Source organism: Aythya fuligula, chromosome 5 (genome assembly GCF_009819795.1).
Source record: "Aythya fuligula isolate bAytFul2 chromosome 5, bAytFul2.pri, whole genome shotgun sequence".
In the NCBI taxonomy this organism is placed as follows: domain Eukaryota; kingdom Metazoa; phylum Chordata; class Aves; order Anseriformes; family Anatidae; genus Aythya; species Aythya fuligula.
In genome coordinates, this window is record NC_045563.1 from 18425044 (window position 1) to 18448540 (window position 23497).

The 23497-nt window shown below is 40.1% G+C and overlaps 1 protein-coding gene across 2 annotated transcripts in view; it reads right to left on the reverse strand.

Annotated features, from left to right (window-relative positions):
- The window catches only part of SPATA7 (spermatogenesis associated 7), a 45850-nt gene continuing 22353 nt past the window's right edge, over positions 1-23497 (reverse strand). For both annotated transcript variants that reach the window (XM_032189415.1, XM_032189414.1), the window contains exons 5-12: positions 20335-20468; positions 7030-7508; positions 6802-6868; positions 5474-5544; positions 3751-3804; positions 2315-2392; positions 1081-1138; positions 1-759 (exon numbers count right to left, since the gene is read on the reverse strand). In XM_032189415.1, the coding sequence (XP_032045306.1) occupies positions 286-759; positions 1081-1138; positions 2315-2392; positions 3751-3804; positions 5474-5544; positions 6802-6868; positions 7030-7508; positions 20335-20468 (1415 nt within the window). In that variant the 3' untranslated portion in view covers positions 1-285. The remainder of the gene's footprint in view (positions 760-1080; positions 1139-2314; positions 2393-3750; positions 3805-5473; positions 5545-6801; positions 6869-7029; positions 7509-20334; positions 20469-23497) is intronic.

Below are 23497 nucleotides of genomic sequence, written 5' to 3' on the forward strand. Positions count from 1 at the left end.
CAGCTTTCTAAAAATATACATCTCATCTCAACATTCTCAAAAGTTAGTTCTGGGTTGTACAATTATAGGCAAAATATACAAAATTTTTGTAGCTGACACTTTTTACCCTTTACAGTCTACATTAGTACAGAGACTAATGCTCATTAATTAGTAACTGATACTCTGCTAGAGAGACTTTATCTGTGTTTTAACAGAAATACTGAAGATAACCAATTTACTCTAACAAATGGCAGTTCTCTACAAAACTAGCTTTATCCCTATTTAACAGCTAAATTTTGGCTACTGTTATGAGTAGTCACGTGAGATCTGAAGGACCTCTGCAAAGTTCTCCTCAAGATCATCAAGTACCTTGGTGGCTTCCAAATCACTGTCACAAGTCAAGTTTAAAGTTGCCTCACATGAGGGTGAAGTGTCTGGGTCTTCAGATTTCACGTAAGAGTGAGACTCTGCCTCAGTGTTCTTCATTTCAGCAACATCTTCTGAAAAGTCATCTTTACTCTGTGTCTCCTTTGAGTTTTCACTGCAAACTGGTGATTCACATGTGCTTGGTTCCTTTAATAATAAATCCATGGTCGTAAGGAATTCTTCACTTTTTGTAGCTTTCTTTTGCCTCTGACTTTTACTAGTCAACTCAGGCTCTTCTGCCATATTAAACTCTTCCAGGTCCAGTGAGTCCACAGCTTCCCAGTCCGTGTGGCTTTCCTCAGTGCTGCAACTGAGGTCTGCTTTAAGCACATCCAACAGGTGCCGCATCTTGTTCTAGGGTGTGAAGGAACAAGGGGTGACTCCTCTCCATCTGCCCAGAACTCAGGGCTCCATTCTAACATAAAGAGATGGAAGCTGCTTGCAAATGGTTATACAGCAACAGGCACTAAATGGGGTTGACTGTTGTCACTGTTTTGTGACTGTGCCTGACTCATGGGTCGTGGTAGATCAGGAGTCTGCAAATCTCTCATTGACAGAGAAAGATGCTCCCCACTGAGCATTCTGGTTACATGTACTAGCAGCTTTTCTTTGTGTTTTGTAAGCATCACTAAAGTCACATACAGAAAGTGAGAATGTTACAGAGGCAGTACCTACCTCATCCAAGCGGCTCTTGTTTTCTTCTATATAACACTCAAACAATTGTTCCAGAACTCTACAAATAAAAATTAAACCGCTTAACAGGAAAGAAAGCATCTTTTTAGAAGTCTATATGAACTAATGACCCTAGTTCTTGATTTTCATTTCTTAACTGAGTGGAACCAATAAGATTGTTTCAATTATGCTCTGCCACAAAGAGGGCTACCTGGAGCCTTTGGACAGCTGACACTAACCATGGGGCAACTGGTAGCACAGCTCTGGGTAGTTTTGCTCTGTTGAAACTACACAGTGGGAGAAACCAATAGTCCAGTGGAGGTTCTGCTGTCATGCTGAAGCACCCACAGTGGCTGATAGAAATGTAAGTAAAGGGAAGGAATAAAATCCAGATTCAGAAAAAATCCAGAGACAAGTCCTCAGCCCTGAGAACCTTCTTCCATTGCTTATGAAATGGTGACAGGATAAGAGAAAATTTCAACAAGAAGGAAGTGTCCTGTGGCAACTAAGGTACACAGTCACAGGAACAGATTTCTAGAAGGTCAGGTGAATTTAATCTAGCTTACATTAGAAATTATTTAAAAAAAAAAAAAAGGAGTAAATGTAAAAATAATTTTAAGAGAAGACATTACTGTAAAAAGAAAACCAGAGAGAGGATGCTCTTGTAATTTCTCAGAATTTGATAGAGGCTTCTTTATCAGAACCAACAGATTAAGTAAAGAATTTGTGACTACTACTCAAATCCATGAATTGTATAACAGCTTACTGTTTAATTATTTAAAAAAAAAAATATCATCATTTAGTAACTGGTGAACCCTTGTCTGGAACAGTATGTAATCCGTACAACCTATGTTGAAGGTTGGATTCATACTGGTACAGGAACAAGGACAGAAGGGAATGGAGGATATATTGTGTGACAGATTAGTAATTTGGTTTATTTTACATCTTGCAGAGTAAAATTATTTCTTCTTAGCATTATTATACATAGGCTTTCAGGTTAGTTTCTAATAGAGTCTGCAATTTATGGTACATCACAGCAGACTGAAGGAAATAACCCACAGAACTTTCCCAGTCCTCTTTTAACAAAGCAAAAAAGAAAAGGAAATAAAGAAAGAGCAAAGGGTAGCTGGGTATTTATATATTCTTAAAGGCAACTCAATGATTACTAAAGACTACTTCCCTTTCTTACAGAGTTCCACATATTCCTGACATAAACTTGAAAACAACCATAACCTACCTGTTAGAAAACAGTCCGAGGTTAAGAATTTCATTTGTTACATCTTCAATGAAAGTTAAATATAAAAGGTCATCTTCTCTGGAGGACGAACAGAAAAGAAACAATGTTAAATGTTTAAATATACAGACACCTATCAGACGATGCAGTACATATGATTACCTTTATAGGCAATATTATTAAGAACATCATATAGATCTTAGCACCAACAGTCATTTTTCAAAAAGATCATTCTACCCAGACAAACTTAGCCCTTCATTTACTTTTAAAAATAATTTAAACAGAAACATGTACAATGTCACAATAGTGGAAAGATCACTGCAGTGTTTCACATTTCTGTTATCTTCCTGTTGTGGTATAAACTAGTAATGGGAGCTTCAGTGAGGAAACAGCCAAATCTTGGAAAGTATTTACAATCTGCTTTGCACTCAAGAAGAAAGGCACACAAACGAGGAAGAAAGTGTAATATGGCAGCCTGGTGATCTAAGTAAAAGGCTTCCAAAGGAGCTTCTAGAGAATCTAACTGCAACTTAAAATGTCTAGTACTCAGTGGGAGCTCAGAAAAATAGGTGCTTATTGACAGCCTCCAGTCCTTTCAAACAACAATTCTTTGATGTTCCAAATCCTTGTTAGAGGTGGCTTTCACCACTGTGATTGTATTTCTTTTTTTTTTTTTTTTTTAATCAACCAATCTGAATGGGACACTTCAAAACTTTTAAGTTCTGTTTAGAAAACAATCCACTCCCTTTTCCTCCCCCTCAGAAAAAAAAGGAAAATAAAAGATTTCAATATTGTTTCTCTTTCATAGCATCTTTCTAAATATCCTGACATATCTGTCCAAACAAGCTCTACAGAATCATTCTTAATAAACAGAACCAGACTTAATAAACAGAAACTATAAAAATGGGATACATGATTAGGCAAAAGCTGTCATCTAGTCTGAAGATTGTAATTTTGGTCCCTTCTATAGTCAAAGAAGAAATGTAACTATAGATGACCTGTAATACATCCTTAAAGATAGGCAAGAACAAGCCTATATAAAGCATAAAGAAATTAAACACCTTTCCCAAGGTCAAAGTGAGAAAGCATTGGCAGTTTCTGAATACAACTCAAACCTCTTCAAATTGTCATCAAGTTTCAGAGCAGAAATTTAGTAAGAATGCCCCTCAAGTTGACTTTTTATCTTACTAACATCCGCTTCAGACAGCTTTTAGTCCAAAAAAGAACTGGAAACATTTACAGTGTAGCCACTGGATAATAACAGTCTAGATCTTTCATTAACTATTTTATAGCAATTCATATCCACATCAGTGTTACTGTATATTGCGAAAAACAGCTTATTCTGAGTGCTTATTCACTGTTTCAAGTTCAACAGTTTTGAGGAAGGGTTTCTAGTTTATTGTTGCAAACTAGCAGGAGAATGGTGCAAGTATACTTACTCAGCCTCGATATTTGTCCTTGCTGATGGCTGCTCAGAATACAGCAATGTCTCTCTAATCAGAAAATCAAAGGATAAGAAATAGCAGAAAGCAACATTATGTAAACCCTTTGTAGTACTTTGCATATGACTCTCTTCTGGAGCCATCTTGTGCCATTATCCCCACTATACTTCTTGGAAGAAAAAAAAAAAAAAAAAAAAAAAAAAACGAAAAAGCTGCTAAATCCTACTCCAATAGTAAAATCCACTGCCTACATTGAAGTCTGAAGACAATAGTTCAAGAGTATTTTGATACCTCACTATATGCAGTGTGCTGGTAACTCAGAAAGACCTGTGTTACTTCAGATGCTATATAGAAGTCCATTACCCATAAAAAGTGATTTTAGTGTAACATGATTTGATACTTAATCAGATAAGACTCCCTATGTTCTTTGACACACAACAGATTTTCAGGAGTAGCTTGTGACTACTGCTCTACTGTACAAAATATCAAACACAAGTACACAAAGGGATAGAGCTCGTAACATACAAATTGTACTGGATAAAAACAGTATCACAGGGTGCTGATGTACAAATGAAGAAGACAGGTCTGTACAAAGCAGAAAAAGGGAGGATGAAAGCCCAAGTGCTAATCTTGGGACCAGGTCTATAGAGGAACTGTGACAAATCTATCTTAAATACACCATATGGAGTTTGCAGGTCTGCAACTGAAAGAATGCAGCTTATAGATCTAAGTAACTTAGCACCTGAGTGCCTCACAGAACAAAGGATTAAAAGCACCGGAGATTTTTATTATTATTTTTAAAATAGCTGCTGTTACACTGATAGTGAGAAACCTAAACCCTGAGGAATGCCAGGTACAGGTTTATGCCTGAAAGCAGATATCTGGAGTTAGGACTTCCTTAATTTGGGACTGCACTAATGCACCTCCATGAACCTGGGATATCTCTTGATGCACCTTCCTTCTCTTATATATTTATATTGTTCCTTTAGGAACCAAGATTTTGCTGGCTCCTCAAATTCAATTCTCTTCTTCAACATGGAAGTTCCAGGAGACTGCAGGAGAATGCCCAAGTCATTTACCTCCAAGCATGCTCTACAGGTTCCCATGGAAAGGAGAACTTCCATGGAGAGCTAAGCAGCAAGTGAAGTGTGATTCTGAGGCCAGCAATAAGGTTCAGACCTGATTTTCAACACTGTTCTTGTATTTTAGAGAATGTTCTAATGCTCAGTGTTACAGCTTCAGAAAAAGATGTGGTAAAGGCCTCTGGTCTGCAACTCTGGCATACCTTAGATCCAGAAGTCTGGATGTCTGCAGACCCTTTTTCCTGAAAGGTATACCAAAACCATATTTAGGTGTAGCACTGTATATGACATATATAGGCTGTAAGCTCAGATTTACGTTCATATCTAACAGCTGTATTAACTTCTTATCAGTCTCACTCCCAACCAAAATAATAATAATGATAAAAAAAATCCTGTATTTCAGAGCTCTCTTTCTTAATTGGCTTTGCAGTGGAACTTCATAAGAAAACAATTCTAAAGTTGGGAAAGGCCACTGATCTAAAACAAACCAACAAACAAGTTCTGTGAGAAGAAACTTAGAAATGATTGGAGTGGCTCACTGCCTTAAGAAGCTGTATAAAAACAAACAAACAAACAAAAAACCAATAAAAAAAAAGAAGAAATGCTTCAAATATTTATTCCTTCTGTAAATCACACACCTTAGAAAGGAGTATGGAAAAGCAGCTGTTCCTCTCTCAGGCTCATCCACATCGTATTTGTTATCTCCAGCCTACAACACAGAAATAAAATCTTTCTTATCAATGTAAATACACAGCAAATTCTACCACTAAAATGAACCTAATAAATATCAGTGACCAAGCAGTCCTCCAAATTTTATGTCTTTTCTAAGAAACTTTGTGTAAACTGAAACACATGGCAGCAATGAGTCATCAGCTTTGACATCTAAAATTTTAGTCAGGGGATGTAAGAGATTTCTCCCTTGAAATGGCAAAAATGAATCCTCTGAAAAAAGTAGAGTAACAAAAATACAGTACGCAAAAGCAGGAAATGGCAGTCTAGATCACATCCCTTGAGCTGCATGCACAAAATTGATGGAAAGTGAAGTTGCTGACTGCATGCATTTTAAATTATAATACTCTGAAAAAGCTACTGTAAAGCTCCAGGACTTACTGCTGTGACTTACAATGGCCAAAGAAAAAAAGCAGATGTAACAGTTTGGAAAGTAAATCAAAAGTTCTTCATGGAACTGGTGTGAAGCCTTCTGAATAATCATTTGTGTTTCTCAATGAGGTCAACTGCAGATGTAGATCAATTCAGGTGTAGCTACTCTTCCATTTTCAGTAAAGCTATAAAAACATTTTCTCTCATCTCATCCATAATTAATTGTCTTATTAAGGCAGAGACACAGAGTCTGATCTTGTAGCCCTTATTCCAGAAGAAAGTCCAAACGTATCTTTGACTGTAATACAAAATACTACAAGCAGGTAGAATTTGAAGTGGTATGATTGCTCATTACAAAATTCAGACATATTAAGCAACACAGAAAGCAAGCAATAGCAAGGAAAATATCCTCGCTTACTGGTTTGGTTCTTTACTCAGAGGAAGGGATTCCTTGGTTCCAATTCTTTCATCAAAGGCTTTATGTATATGTTATCCAATGTAAAAATAGAGAAAAAAATTGTTGTAACAGACACACTTTATTCTGCTGAAAAATTATGTACCAATTATCTATGTCCTTAACAGATAATTAAGCACACTGGTGCACTTGTAAAACTGGGGGGACAGGGTACCTTTCAAAAATTTTGTAATGTTCTACACTCTCCTGACACATCTAAATATTTCTTTCCTGCTGTTTCTGCTCATTCTTCTGAAACTCTCACTTACCTCCACATAACTAATTCATCTCATGACAATAAAGAAAATGAAACTTAATTCAATTGTATGTCAGAGATGAAGTATATACCCCAAAATGATGGTGAAGGGTGTTGCAAAAGTATCCTGACTGATAGATAGATGATTTCATTACCTTAACTGTCATCTTCTGCTGTTCAGTCATAACTTTTCTCCCAGATGCTTCGTCTGTAGTTGGAAAGCTACAAAATTTAGAGATATGTTAGATAATGTATCTAAAATAATATCAGAGTAATTATTCTGCCTCTATACATATGTAAATGAGAACAGAATTGGTTGCTTTTATTATACAGTTATAACAGCTAAATGCCATGGTTTCAAAATAAAGACTTAAGTTCTGTACCTGATCGCATCAGTCTGTGTTTCAGCTTCCACATGCCGCTTGCAGCGATTTTTCTTTTTCCTTCGAGCAGGAGTGTAATACCTGTAACCTGACAGGACGGATTTAGCATCTGATATTAACGTGCGTGGAGTAAAAGGTTTTCGGCTTCCAGTAAATAATTCAGAGTGCCTGTCTAGAAGATCCCCACTGTATACTTTGGGGTTCCTATCCTGATGCCTCTGGGAATGACCGACGCTCACAGAACTATTAAAAGAGCAACTGCTTGAAACTCCAGAGTGTTTTCTTGGTGTACTTGACGTACTGACACTTGAGTTTGAGTTAGACGTGTTAGATGTATTCTGAGAGTGTTTTCTGGTATGTTTTACTGGACTGGAGTGAACCAAGCCATGCTCTCCATAAGGTGACAGTGCTCTTGACAGGTACTGTGCATGCCGAACAGAGGGGAACAGACTGTCTTTGTCTTCTGCTTCCAAAGGACTCTAGGAAAAATAAAACATGATTTGATTGGTTTGCAACTTACCAGCTTTGTTCATGTTGGCACTTGCAATTATTATTGCTACCAACTTGGAGGCATTTTCTGTGAAAAAAAAAAAATCCAGTTTTCTAAAATCCAACTGGTTTCTGAGCAGCTCCAGTGCTAACAAGTCTTAACACCTTTATGTGGAAAGATTGGTGCTTTCTTATAGAATAGCAATGGCTACATCAAACCAGGAGGTTCAATCATTTTAGTCCAAAAGCACAATACATTTTTAAAAGTCAAGGAACTAATAATTGTTGAATTGAGGCACGTTATTTTATATGGGTATGCTCTGTTTGCACTGCCTGGGCAAAGGAAGGTAAATAGACATTATCCACAATTATCCTGCTGACTAGTTCATATTATCTAGATTTTCTTCAAGTGTGGAGTTGTTGCCTTTCTCTCCAAATCCTATTAACTTTATCAAATGCCAGCTATCTTTATAAGATGTACATTTGGTAAGGGGCACCACTCACCGACTCATCTTAGACCAACATGGAAACTACTGTAATGTGGCTTAAGACACAGAGTGAGAAAATTTGTAGCTAGCTGTTTGTTCCTCATGTAACTCTCTTATTTTGCCTATAGGTGGAAGATTCACATCTTTGGTAGGGCTGTAAATTTTTTTCCAATTATTTCAATTTTAGTAAGGCTAAGCATTGAGTAACACCATGCTAACGACAGTGATAAGAAAAGAACTAATAACCTGAAATCAAAATTTGAAAACTAAGTAGGTCATTGAGAAGTGTTAAAGAATGAATTATTTGGAAAGATCGTATTACTTCTTTCTGCTTTCTGAAAAAAAAAGAAAATCTTAATGCTTAAAAATTCATCAATATTCCTGTACTGTATTATGACACTGTGCCAAAGCTAAGACAGAAACATAGCTAAATCTAACTGGGATTTGAAGACTTTTTTTTTTTGGTAAGATGAGAAGGAACAATTCAATAGAAAGAAATTTGATTTCTATCCTAAGAGAATTTTGAAAAATTTCCAAGTTAAAAATTTAAATACATGGGCAGTGTATGTGTGCTAGTAAATGTGCTTTACAATGTGTCTGAACAGTTAGGAAACATCTTAGCAATACAACTGTTGTGTATACTTTTCCTACCTAACATAAAACCATGCATTGAAAATGTTATCAGTGAAGGTTATGCATGATATTTTATGACCTCCAAGGATGGCCATATTGCAGAGTTAGGAAATTAAACCAGAAGCCTAAAAGCAAGAAAACATTAAACCATACACCCAAGAGTGTTGTCCAGATGTTTCTTAACTCCAGCAGGTTCAGTGCCATGATCACTTCCCTGGGGAGCCTGTCCCAGTGCCCACCCTCCCTCTGGGTGCAGAACCTTTCCCTAACACCCAGCCTGACCCTCCCCTGTCCCAGCTCCATGCCGTTCCCTTGGGTCCTGTCACTGTCCCCAGAGAGCAGAGCTCAGCGTCTGCCCCTCCACTACCCTTGTGAGGGAGCTGCAGGCCACCATGAGGCCTCCCCTCAGCCTGCTCTGCTCTGAGCTGAGCAAACCAAGGAACCTCAGCTGCTCCTCATACGTCTTGCTCATACATCTCTAAACCATTCACCATCTTTGTAGTCCTCCTTTGGATGTTCTCTAACAATTTTATGTCCTTCTTATATTGTGATGCCCAAAACTGCACACAGTACTCAAGGTGAGGCCACATCAGTGCAGAGGAGAGTGGGACAAATCTCATGGCCACACCATGCAAGCAGTATAACACAAGACTAAATAACAGCTAAAATAAAATAACATCTGACATAGCCCAATTCAAAATCAACAGCTACAAACCCAAATCAAATCAGTTCATGTCTAATTAAATAGTCAGACCTCTTAAAACAATGATTTTACTGTTCCTTACATTCAGTTCACATAGCTCCAGGGCAACTGCTTCACCAAATGCTGTAAGATTTGAATGGATGTATACAAATAGAGGTGTTTCATAAGAAAATTCAACTTCTACCACAGAAATTAACTTGTAGATATGCCTCCACCATCTCAGCAAATAATAAGAACTTTGCAAGGTAATCAATAGCTCTGTGAGACTTCTGAAGCCTCCCACTTGGGGGACGTAGGTGTGCTGCAGGAAAAGTAGAGACACTTGGAAGTCCTTGTACATTTGTTGAAAATTCATGACACTGTAGCCTAATAATATACAGTGTAGTATAATTATATATTACTAGTAAGCTGGTAATATATATTAAACTATGTAATACATAGTATAGCTTGTAAATACGCACAGATCTTCTATTCTACCATTCAATTTCTAAACAATGTGTTAAAAGTTCTGAGCAACGATTTTCACTGTGTAAATGTTGCATCATCTCATAAACTGCAACTGCTATTGCTTTGAATCTACACTATTCTATTTTTTCTCCTTTCAGAACTGCTTGGATTTTAAATTAAAACTCAAAATAAATAATATCCATTTTGCAGTATGCAGTAAATGCTGTTTAAGAGGAATATTAAAAAATGCAGTTAGTTTACCATCAAAATGAAATCACAGAACACACTGCTGTCATGCTGTATATTTCCTTCACAATTCCACACAATTTCCTCCCAAATCGTTATTATCTATCCGTGCTGTTCCAGTACCCCAACATGTGCACAGCTGCTGATGCAAAGAGGCAATCTTTTTTTAGTTAGCTGAGCCAAAATAAGCCTTTCTTGATGGTGTCTCACATTAGCAAACTTAATTTTACTACTACAGCACAATTAAATGCTGAACTGATAACATGCAGCAACAATGCCAAACAAATGCCTGTGTTAGCAAGCAGCGTAATAAGGCTTACCAGTGTGATTGTTTGCATATAAAATAGTTGCAGTGGCAGCTCAACACTACAGAAAACAGATAAGACTGGAAAGTTTCAGAATCTACCTAGATAGGTGTTTTCAAAAGCTAATTCCACACTCTTCAGTAGGTATTATAAACAGCTTAGTTTTTGTTGTGTACTTTTTACTCTCAGTGATTAAAATAGTTTGCGGTGCTGCAAAATAAATCAGATTGTAGAAGCATCAAACATAGGATGATGACTGGTGCCTCACAATATACAAACAACAACAAAGAAAATAAACCAAGAGATGTTAATGTGCCAACTACTCATGAAAGCCACATGTTCTGTTTCTTGGATTCAGTTGAGCTGATTCTAAAACAAAACAAAAGGATATGGTAAAAATGACAATATTCTAAATTAAAGCTTTCCTCATTTTTGAGGAAGCTTAGGACATTAATTTTTTTTCTTCTCAAACACATTATAAGTAGAACAGTACCCAAGGTATTGACTAGCTGGTAGAACCACAAACCACAGCCAGATTTGTGTCAACCTTGAGATGCATTCATTCGAGTACTGAGAAGGATGTCTTTGAACCCCTTTTCCTAGGCTAAACCTTTAATGCCCAAACAGAAACAGGCAGGGAGTAAAGCCTTTGGATATACAAACAGTATCAGGAACAAGGAACTATCTTGCTGATTTCAAAGAAGACTTTAAGGAATGCAAGATAATGTTTGTTTGCAATTTGTCATTGATGTTTCAGAAAATTACTTGCATGTCTCTTTTGGTATAGGCAAATCAACTGTAAGCTAGTATGTCAATTTTCTTCTCTAATCTATATCTGTAAAAGCATCAGATTTTTACCTGGAAAAAAGAGACGAAACAGACCTACAAATATGCAGTAACACACTAACTGGATTTTTCACTCTATTCTTCTGACACAATTCAAAAAAATTTATCCAGTGATGGTACCATAGATTTGGACATTAGCACTAGCACAAACTGTTTGTGACTCCAAATTATGTTTGTGACTCCAAATTACGTGACTTACAGTGACACTTCTCTTACTTTCCAATGTATATTCCTATTCTGTTGATTCAACCAACTGTAATTTGTTTTGAAAGACAAAAAAATTGCCCAATGATATATTTCGGCAATAATTACCCCTTACTTAAATCTTAGTAAAGATTTACTAAATTAAATACTTATTTATCTATTTATTATCACAACTCTGTGGTAAATGTAATATTACTTGCAGCAAGCTCGTATTGAGAGGAACCCTGAATTTTCACGGAGTCTGTGGAAGTTCAGTCAAAACAAATCAAAGCATAAGGCTCTGGTGTGATGGGCAAGAGAAATAACAGAAAGCAAGAATCCAGATTTTTCTTTAAGTTACTTTTACTTCCTAAGAAAGGTTTACTTTCTTAGCTGAAAAGACACTGATGTATCAACTGCTAACAAAACATTTAAAAAAAAAAAAAAAAGTTACAAAGGAAAGCTTGCTAAATCTATCTCCATGTAAAAAGTCCAAATGCACCTCTCACTGGGGCCACTGATGAGTTTAGGTCTTGACGTTATATATACTTCATAATACTTCATTTACCATTGTAAAACAAGCTCATAGAGACACTTTATGAACCATACTGCCAAGATGCAGAAGCTGTGATTTTGTAATAAATGAACATCTCATTCTTTTAACTCAACATAGCTCAATTAAAAAGCCACTAATGTTGCTGTAAGTCAACTGAATTCCTGCCCTCTGCTGCTTGGACAGAGCAGAGGTCTAATTTGGTAAGCAATTGGGCTTTACATTTGCTGATCCCACAACCCTTTGTATGTCACATGTTCATTTTGTTATATACTTTGATATTTACTTAAAAATTGAGAAACGTGAGACAGACTATTCACACAAACCTGTGAACAAGTAAGACCTGAATGAATATAATCAGTTCGCATACTGTCAACAATAATGTGTGTGTTATTCTGTTGTATAACGTGATACATCCCTAGTTTCATCAAGGAGCCTGATACTATTAAGAAGGATATTACTGAATGTGCATGAAGAAATGTATTAAAACAACCAGCATGAGAGATGACTGTTGTTATGAAGCCAGCAAGGAAATCTGTACAGAGCATTCCTGATGAAAACAGATTTCTTTGGTGTTCTGAAGGTTCTTCTGTTCTCTTTCAGTTGTTCACATATCTCATTCTGACAAAACTAATTCAAGCATAATACATCTTCAGACTCTTAATATCTTAACCGTATAATAAATCTTTAAACACAAAGTGTTTGAGTAGGTATTTCACATAGCCATACGTGTGCACCGCATACAGAATTAACAACAGATTAGAAACAGTTAATGGTGTTTCCTAATCTGTATTTCATAAGTGCAAGCATAAGAAAGGTCATAACTATCCTTAAGAAATCCAAATGTCTCAAAAATCAGACTGAAACAGATCTTGAAATACGAAGCAGTTCTTTGCACTCCAAAAGCAATGACAATTATGCTTAAAATGGCTTAGATCCTTTCAACTGACTTTTGGCACAGATTTATTTCTTTTAAAAAAAATCTTCAGCTGTCAGAAATGCCTGTCAATAGGATTACCTGAGCAGGAGATATGAAATAGCAAGTCTTACTCAAATCAGAGATTTTACTCATGGCCAGCTCTGTTCAGATTTCCTTGCTTCATAATTAAGTCATATTGAGCTTTATGCAGTTTCACTCACCAAGCTTCACTCAGAAGAGTGTTTAAAAACACAGATCAGCTTTGTACAGAAAAATAAAAAAGATAAAGTCTAGGGATATAACTACAATAGTTAGAAAGACTATATGGTAGGTGGTATTCTTTGCATAAATGACACAGTATTTTCCAGGCTGCATCAAACAGCCCTTCTGTTGTAAGAAAATGCCTTCAAGTAATTGATTTAAGACAGAGTACGTACACTTAATTTGGTGATAGATAAATGATTGGATACTCACAGACGTGCTGCTTATTCACCCTCACGCTTTTCAGTCTAAGTAAGACTAAATACTCACTTAAAATTACCTATTAGTAAAGACACACTCAAGTTAGCAGCCCTTTCAGCATCCGTATCTGTAGTTCATCACCCCATTTTGATAAACCTTCACACATGGTGTCAATCATCATCATTATGTTGCGTGGAAAAAGTAGTAAAGCTGTCCACTGCACATCTTACACAGTCCCTGCCCCTCTGGTTGACACTGACAGAAACTGCTGTCCCTGAAGTAATTTAGTTGCTAGTGATCCCATCAGAAGACTGCTCCATTGCACCCATTGAAAATCAGGCTGCTCCTTAGCTTTTCACACTTAGGTCTTCTCATGCACGATGCACAATAAACATCTATTGCATCTTCACCCACACGTTAATGTGGAATACTTACATCTTAGTGATGAAAACACTCTCCTTTTAATGAAAATCTGTTATGAAATCTAGGTAGCCACAACAGAAATAGCTTTCTCGGTTCGCTTCATATCATAGTAGATTCTTACATTACAGTAACTTTATATTTATAAATAGATATTACACATGAATAATTTATGGTTCTTGTGCATTCAAAGCCTCACACAAAACAGTGAAAGAGGAGGCTAGTCATGTTCAAGACATTATAGTTTCATACTCAGCTCACTGTATAATAAAATATGTTGACTAAATGACAGAGATTATAAGAAATATGTAACATAATTATATCTTTCAGAAGAATTATTTTTAGTTCTTTTTGTTTTTATGATGCACAAAGCACAGGCTCAATGGAAAACAGTTTCTGTGCTCTGTTGCAGCATTAAATAATAATAAAAGCGGCTGTTGAAAAAATGAAGATGAAAAAATGAAGAATGATGAAATAAAAGCACCAGACTTATGAGATAGCATAAAAAGTGAATGCTAATGAATTAAGCCTTTTAAAAATAAAAAGTCAGGTGCATAAATCAAAGCTGGTTAGCACATATTTAGCCTATAATCTATTCAGACATTGACCTTGTCAGAATTACAATGGTTATTACTGTATATGTTACTCTTGATATACATATTACAAGAGCAACATCTTATTACTCAAGAAATTATGCATTATGAAAGTCATGTCTTTAGCTTTAGTATTCTTATATCTAAATTTAGTGTTGGCAAAGCGAGCAGAACTCTACTTGTCTTTTATTCTTATAATCCTCCTGTTATAAGATGCTTATGAAGAACAGGACCACATTCTACTTTTGTCACTACCTCCAATTACTTCCACTGCTCACCCTTCTGCCAGAAGGCTCATTTGTAGAACTTTATTAACTTGCAGGTGCTCTGATTTATACTCCAGTGAAAAACATCTTGTAAAACCAGCAATATAACCATCAATGATTTGACTAACAAAGTGCCAAATTGTACTTTACTGAAGATCACAGAATCACAGAATTGTCTAGGTTGGAAGAGACCTCAAGATCATCGAGTGCAACCTCTGACCTAACACTAACAAGTCCTCCACTAAACCATAACACTAAGTTCAACATCTAAACGTCTTTTAAAGACCTCCAGGGATGGTGACTCCACCACTTCCCTGGGCAGCCCATTCCAATGCCTCACAACCCTCTCAGTAAAGAAGTTCTTCCTAAGATCCAACCTAAAACTCCCCTGGCGCAACTTTAGCCCATTCCCCCTCGTCCTGTCACCAGGCACATGGGAGAATAGACCAACCCCCACCTCGCTACAGCCTCCTTTAATATACTTATAGAGTGATAAGGTCGCCCCTGAGCGTCCTTTTCTTCAGACTGAACAAACCCAACTCCCTCAGCCGCTCCTCGTAGGACTTGTTCTCCAGACCCCTCACCAGCTTCGTCTCCCTTCCCTAGACTCGCCTGAGCACCTCGATGTCCTTCTTGTAGAGAGGGGCCCAAAACTGAACATAGCACTCAAGGTGTGGCCTCACCAGAGCCAAGTACAGGGGGACAATCACTTCCCTAGCCCTGCTGGCCACACTGCTTCTTATACAAGCCAGGATGCCGTTGGCCTTCTTGGCCACCTGAGCACACTGCTGGCTCATATTCAGCCGACTATCCACCAATACTCTCAGGTCCTTCTCCACCAGGCAGCTGTCCAACCGCTCATCTCCCAGTCTGTAGCTCTGCTTGGGGTTATTGCGCCCCAGGTGCAGGACCCGGCACTTGGCCTTGTTAAACTTCATGCAGTTGACCTCAGCCCATCGGTGCAGCCTATCCAGATCCTCCTGCAGAGCCTTCCTATCCTCAAGCAGATCGACACACGTGCATAGCTTGGTGTCATCTGTGAACTTACTGAGGGTGCACTCAATGCCCTCATCCAGATCATCGATGAAGATATTAAAGAGGACCGGCCCCAGCACCGAGCCCTGGGGAACGCCACTAGTGACTGGCCTCCAGCTGGATTTGACTCCATTCACCATGACTCTTTGGGCCCGGCTATCCAGCCAGTTTCTAACCCAATGAAGTGTACGCCAGTCCAAGCCACGAGCAGGCAGTTTCTTGAGGAGAATGCTGTGGGAGACGGTGTCAAAAGCCTTGCTGAAGTCAAGGTAGACCACATCCACAGCCTTTCCCTCATCCACCAAGCGTGTCACTTTGTCATAGAAGGAGATCAGGTTTGTCAAGCAGGACCTGCCGTTCATAAGCCCATGCTGACTGGGCCTGATCACCTGGTTGCCCTGTAAGTGCTGCATGATGACACTCAGGATAATCTGCTCCATGAGCTTCCCTGGCACTGAGGTCAAACTGACAGGCCTATAGTTTCCCGGGTCTGCCCTCCGGCCCTTCTTGTAGACGGGCTTCACATTTGCTAGCTGCCAGTCGACTGGGACCTCCCCCAATAGTCAGGACTGTCGATAAATGATGGAGACCTGTAAGCCTGTAGCGGGTTTACGTGGCAAGGTTTTGGTAGCAGGGGGCTATAGGGGTGGTTTCTGTGAGAAAGATCTAGAAGCTGCCCCATGTTTGGGAAGGGCCCCATTGTTTTCCAGATCTGAGCCAATAAGCGATGTTGTTTACGCCTCTGTGAGAGCGTATTTAAGACAGGGAAAAAATGCTGCGCCACACAGCAGCCGGGAGTGAGGAACAGCCTGCAGGTGCCAAGGTCAGTGTAGAAGGAGGGGGAGAGGTGCTCCAGGCGCCGGAGCAGAAGTCCCCTGTGGCCTGTGGTGAGGACCATGGTGAAGCAGGATGTCCCCCTGCAGCCCATGGAGTACCACGGTGGAGCAGGGTTCCATGCTGCAGCCCATGGAGGAGACCACGGTGGAGCAGGTGGCCCTGCACCGACGGAGGCTGCCGCCTGTGGAAGACCCCTGCCGGAGCAGATTCCGGGCCGGACCTGTAGCCCGTGGAGAGGAGCCCACGCAGGAGCAGGTGACCTGGCAGGAGCTGCTGCCCGTAGGGGAGCCAGGTTGGAGCAGTTTTCTCCTGAGGGATGGACCGTGTGGTACGGACCCATATGTGGAGCAGTTCTGGAAGAGCTGCTGCCTGTGGGAAGCTCACGCCAGATCAGTTCATCAAGGACTGCATCCCGTGGGTGGGACCCCACAGCACAGGGGACGAGAGTGACCGAGAAGGAGCGGCAGAGAAAAAGCGCTGTAGACTGACCATAACCCCCATTCCCCCATTCCCCTGCGCCGCTCGGGGGGAGGAGGTGGAAGAGGGTGGATGAGGGGGAAGGTGCTTTTGGTTTGCTTTTTCCTTTGTTTTCTCACTTCTCTCGCTTGTTAGTTGTAGGCAATAAATCTTACTATCTCCTTATGCCGAGTCTGTTTTGCCCGTTACAATAATTATTGCGTGATTTTCTCGTCCTTATCTCAATCCTTGAGCCCTTTTCACATATTTTCTCCCTACTCCTCTTTGAGGAGGGGGAGTGAGAGAGCGGCTGTGGTGGAGCTCGGCTGCCCACTCGAGCGGAACCACGACAATGATGGAGAGCGGCTTGGCCAGCTCCTCTGCCAGGTCTCTCAGTATCCTCAGGTGGATCCAATCTGGCCCCACCGACTTGCGTACATCCAAGTGCTGTAGCAGGTTGCCAACCATTTCCTCATGGATAGTGAGGGCACATTCTGCTCCCCATCCCCTTCCACCAGTTCAGGGTACTGGGTATCCAGAGAGCAACTGGTTTTGCCGCTAAGGAGTGAGGCAAAGAAGGCATTAAGCACCTCTGCCTTTTCCTCATCTTTCGTAACTAAGTTCCCCCCCCTGCATCCAGTAAAGGCTGGAGATTCTCCTTAGTCCTCCGTTTTGCATTAATGTATTTGTAAAAACATTTTTGTTGTCTTTGATGGCAGTAGCCAGACTGAGCTCCAGATGAGCTTTGGCCTTTCTAATTTTGTCCCTGCACTGCCTCGCAACATCCTTCTAGTTCTCCCGAGTGGCCCACCCTCTTTTCCAAAGATTGTAAACCCTCTTTTTTCTCCTAAGCTCAAGCCACAACTTTCTGTTCAGCCAGGCCAGTCTTCTTCCCCACCGGCTCGTCTTTGGGCACGTGGGGACAGACCGCTCCTGCGCCATTAAGATTTCCTTCTTGAAGAGCACCCAGCCTTCCTGGACTCCTCTGCGCTTCAGAACCGCCTGCCAAGGGACCCTGCCAACCAGTGTCCTGAACAGTTCAAAGTTGGCCCTCTGGAAGTCTAATAAAGCGGTTTTACTGGTCCCCTTCCTGGCTTTGCCAAGAATGGGGAACTCTACCATTTCATGGTCACTCTGCCCGAGACAGTTTCCAACCACCACATCTCCCACCAGTCCTTCTCTGTTTGTGAAAGAAGGTCTAGCGGGGCACCTCCCCTGGTAGGCTCACTAACCAACTGTGTCAGGAAGCTATCTTCCACGCTCTCCAGAAACCTCCTAGACTGCTTTAACTGGGCTGTGTTGTGCTTCCAGGAGGTATCTGAGAAGTTGAAGTCCCCCACAAGAACAAGCACTGATGATTTCACAACTTTTGTCAGCTGCCTATAGAACTCCTCATCCGTCTCCTCATCAGCTACCTGTCTCTCAAGCTCCAGGGCCTCAGACCTGTTGCGTAAGGGCACCTGGGAAGGTGGGGCTGGTGGGAGGTGGGGCATCGCCTACGATGCCGAGCAGAGACCTGTCTCCATTCCTCCTCAACTCCCAGGTCCCCTGCCTCTGCCCGACAGCAACAGGGCAGGGGCTCCACCCCCATTTGGGGTGTCTCACCCTGGTGCCTGCCCTTCAGGCTGTGCAGGGAGTCGCTCCACAAGTCTATCTCCCGTTCACACTCCCTGATATCCCTCGACCTCTCGACCTCCTCGAGTTCTGCCACGAGGCGGACCAGGTCATCCACCTGCTCGCACCTCACGCACACAGTCTCTCTGCCCCCTGCAGGTGGTAGCAACAGGCTCAGGCACTCACTGCACCTGGAGACCTGAACTGCCGCAATTTTGATCGGGCAGTCGGTCTGGGTGTGAACATACTTCCTGGAGAGAGCGCTGTGCCTGGTGTACACCATTGCAGCTGAGCTAGTGGTAGACCGTCGTTAGAGGAGGTGTTCGTATGGGCGGGGGGGAGCGCTCTGCCCTTCCTGCTCACCCTGCCTGCGTGAACTGCTGCGCCAACTGCTGCGCCACACCCTAACTGCCACGCCACGCCACGCCCTAACTGCCGCGCCACTCCCTCTTCGCCACACTCCTGCTCGCCTCTAGGGGCAGCTTTTGAACGGCTGGGGAGAGGGCAGGGCGCTGCTGGCTCTGCCTACACCTCCTTCCTGCCTCGTTCACCTCCCTCGTGACGTCTGCTGGGTCCTGGCGGTTCCCTCAGTGCCGGAAAAATTAGCCCTGCCTGTCTGATCCCCTGCTCCGCTGCAGAACGTGTCTGCCCCAGAGCCAATCGCCTCGGCAAGTGGCAAAGATTACTCTTTGAATATGTAAAGTGAAAACAAAAACAATAACAACTAAAACTTGTAAAAGCATAAAAGGCATTACATCCAAAAACTACAGTTTATGTAACTACAGTTACACTCTGAGGCATAAGGAAACAAACATCAGGAAAACTGCAATTTCTCTTGCCATGATAAAAACTATACTTTCAGGACATCTTTTGATGGAAGGCATCTATAAATCATTAAAAGAACTGGAGATATTATTTTAGAAGGACCTTGTTTTGGGAGGGATTAAAACAAAGAAGAATGACAATCTCTTATAATGCTATATTAAATACCACACTTACAGCCCTTCATTGTAGAACTGAGAATTTATACAGTAATTAAAGATTTTAAGCACACTTTAGTTGGTTTCATTGTGAAAAACAAAATTTGGATTTTAAATATGACATTTTCTACTTTTTCTAATGCATGCCTGTGATTTCATCCCTAACTATGAGCCATGAAGTGAATTTCAAAGCATTATTTCCCCACATTACAATAAGGTCATACTCAGATTGCTTACTGCAATAAAAGAGAAAAACCACTGATGAGTTTTCTGATCTACTTGGAAATTTACTCAAGCTCTACATATGCTTAAAACAATATATGAAGCATTTGGTATTAAAATCAAAGTTAAGATAGCATTCTTTTTTAAGTTTTGAATTGATCCTCTACAGTGATTAAAATGATTCTGTATTTTATTAAGCTATTTATATACTATTTGGAAATGTATGTCATATATCTGGATGAAATGCCAGTCAAAATGAGTGAACTTATACATATAGACAGAAAAGCACAATCTCCACTCATTTTGATGGCTTAAACACTAATTTCTACTTTCAACGAAGAGAGAGAAACATGGGGATTCAAGCTGAGATGAGAGAGAGAACTTCAGAGTAACTAGAATTTGTCTTTCCCACAGGCACTCTTCATACCTGCCATCTCCATCAGAAGGTTGACACAGTGTTGGGCACATGTCAGGGAGACCATTGTCTATTTTCTGTTGTTTGAAATATGCTAGCCCTCCCTCTAGAACTAATGCCACATTGGTGATCAGCTGTTATCAGGGTAGGCAAGCAGACTATGAAATCTACTAAGCAAAATTAAAATATCTACCTGTCCAAAAGAGGTTGACAGCAGCCTTCCACTCTCTCTTGAGCTGGATCGTGAGGCATTTTTGCCCACACTCATTTCTTTTTCACACCTGGCTATCTTCTTTCTCAGTCTCTCTCTTCTCTGCTGGTCAGCAACTTAGGAAAGAGATAAAGTTTGTCAGATCCAATCTGAAATTTTACTCTTATTTTGTCCTAAGTGATTTGAAAATGTCACAGGGGTTCCAGTCACTCAGCAGAAGTGAGACCACAGAGATGGTTCTACTTCACTTGGCAATTATGAAAAATTATGTCTACTTTTTTGAAGAAAATGTCAGAATATCTTGGTAGCTGAAGCTGTACCTTAGTTTCCTTTAGGTATTCTCAGATCCCACAAGCAATACAGTACTGTGTGGAAATTCCAAGATCAGTAATGCTAACGGAGCACCTTGACTGAAAACTAACAAGTTCATTCTCAAACTTTATGGACAGAATTCCTCTAACTGTACTCTCATCCAATGTGTTACCAAGAAACAACATGTTTATTGTTAGTAAATTTGTCATATGCAAAATCTGCTCAAACCATGTAAAAATAGTCTCCTATGTACAGAAATCCGTTGTGAAACAGCATGTTCAAGCCAAGAACATAAACGATGCAGGCAAACTCTGTGAAAGGGCCCCTGCCAGATCAGGAGGGAAAATTTTTATCAGTCTGCACTGGTCTGCAGTGTAAGACCTCATTCACGGTGTCCCTGTAACACAGATGAGTCAGATGCCACCAGATAAAGAGAAGCCCAAAAGAAATACAGGTAAGTTTTCTGTGCCCATGTTTGCTGTCAGTCACGTTTATCCAGTATCTTGCATAGAACACAGTAAGTCTTTGTATATTACGAGCACCCAGGTTCCACAGATAGACAAAGTTGAAAAAAATTGAAAAAAAGTTAAAAAGTAGACAAAGTTGAAAAATCCAAATAAGACTGATCAAAAACGTTAATAATTTCCAAACAGAAATGAAGAGGCTTCATGTAAGCATGCATACTTTTGAAGTCTATACACAATGAAACATTTAACTCTTGATTACAATTCTCATTCACCTAATTCACAGACTCTAGCGTACGAATAGTTTGAGACACACACACAGACAGAAAGGCCTTCACAAGTTCCTTCTTCAGTTTCAAAATGTATTTATATCATGCTCTGGTAGACCCCAACCTTCACACAGCTTATAATACTTAATGCATGGAAATGTAAATAACTTTGTGGATTGATGTGGTACATTCTTCTAGACAGCTGAGAACTACAGCAATCTGGGGACATTTAATCAACCTCTAGCATACACGCAACTGTGTCTACCAGAATCAAGAGACATGATAATCTCTAGGACTCAATTAAGCATGTGTATTAATTTTATTGAACATTTTAGTCCTCTTTTAAACTAGAAGCAATTCCTTCAGATGCAAAATCCCTGCTCTCATTCCTCAGGGAAATCCCTTTCTGTCTTTCACTTCTTATAATTGATATGTAAAATACAAAGTAATTTCTTTTACAGCTGCTGATTTATTCAGTATATTCCATTAGAGTACTTACAATATAAAGTTGATTTTACTCCTGGAAAGGCATTAGCTGAAGTTAATATATACTAAATTCTACAAAACTGAATTAAAATATGACTTATAAAAGGAGGAAAAAATATACCATACCATTAAATAATTAAAACTCAGTATTTGTCTTTCTACTCTGAATTATTATGTGGTTATTCTAAATTATTTTTTATTTCTAATTATGTTTGACTAAAAAGTTACAGAAGGGTACTCAAAAATTAGCTACAAGTCACAAGTTTTATATGCTTGAATTAAATAATTATGGTGGTTCAACAGAGTGTGGCTGTGTGTGGACATGAATGGAAGCTGCAAAAATTCAAGTCTTGCCTAACTGCTCAGGTAAAATGCTGTATGAGTATTGAATAAGTACCTAAGGAAACAATGAATGAGTGATAGAGCTCTACAAAGCTCTTTCCTGGAGAAAAGGACGCTCAGGGGCGACCTTATTGCTCTCTACAGGTACCTTAAAGGAGGCTGTAGCGAGGTGGGGGTTGGCCTGTTCTCCCACGTGCCTGGTGACAGGACGAGGGGGAATGGGCTTAAGTTGCGCCAGGGGAGTTTTAGGTTAGATGTTAGGAAGAACTTCTTTACCGAAAGGGTTGTGAGGCATTGGAACAGGCTGCCCAGGGAAGTGGTGGAGTCACCATCCCTGGAAGTCTTTAAAAGACGTTTAGACGTAGAGCTTAGGGATATGGTTTAGTGGGGATTGTTAGCATTAGGTAGAGGTTGGACTCGATGATCGTGAGGTCTCTTCCAACCTAGACAATTCTGTGATTCTGTGTGAAATCAAGAATGCAAATCATACAGAATTAGAGGTGTCTTATTTTGTAAGCAGGAGTACGTGGCTGAAAGAGAAATGTCCTTATACTCAAATGCTTTGGTAGAAAGTGAGTTCATCTCTGAAAACAGAGGCAAACCCCTTACTCCTTGTTCAGCCTTCACAACATTGCTTACCAGGAGTTTCTGAGCAAAGTGTAAAGCAGTGTGAATATTAATGAAAAAATTAGTACTTCTGTTGTCCCTATTCCACTCTTTACCAGATGAAATTTGAGATTTAACATGCATTTTTAAATGACTTGGTCTTTACAACTGGAGTTCAAAAAATAAGCCAACTTCCACAGATCTCCTCCAGGACTGTGTGCTATGACTCTTCTCTGCCAAAATATGGCCTATGCCCAAGTAAAGAGTAAAGAAAGAAAGTAACATTAAGCACGCCAGGATGCTAAGGCTATTTTTGGTTGTTAGAATGACCCATCAGGACTACTGTCACCTACATGGGAAATGTAAAGCCCTTGCCTCACATCAATGATATATTGAGCTTAGCTCAGATAATCCATTAAGTGTGTTCCAAAAGCTATAAAGTCATTCATGCATACCACAAGGCAGAGCAGACACATGCAAAACAGAATGGCAGAAAATCCTTGCGGTGTACCTGCCTTGTCCCCACCTTAGGGAACTCTCAGGCTAGATCTGCTGTAAAAGCTAGGAACTGTAAAACCAGCAGATTCAGAGATAAAGAAATCCCTCTTGAATAGAATTAATGTAGACATAAACAGACAACTAGATGTAAATTAGGACAGCCCTGAG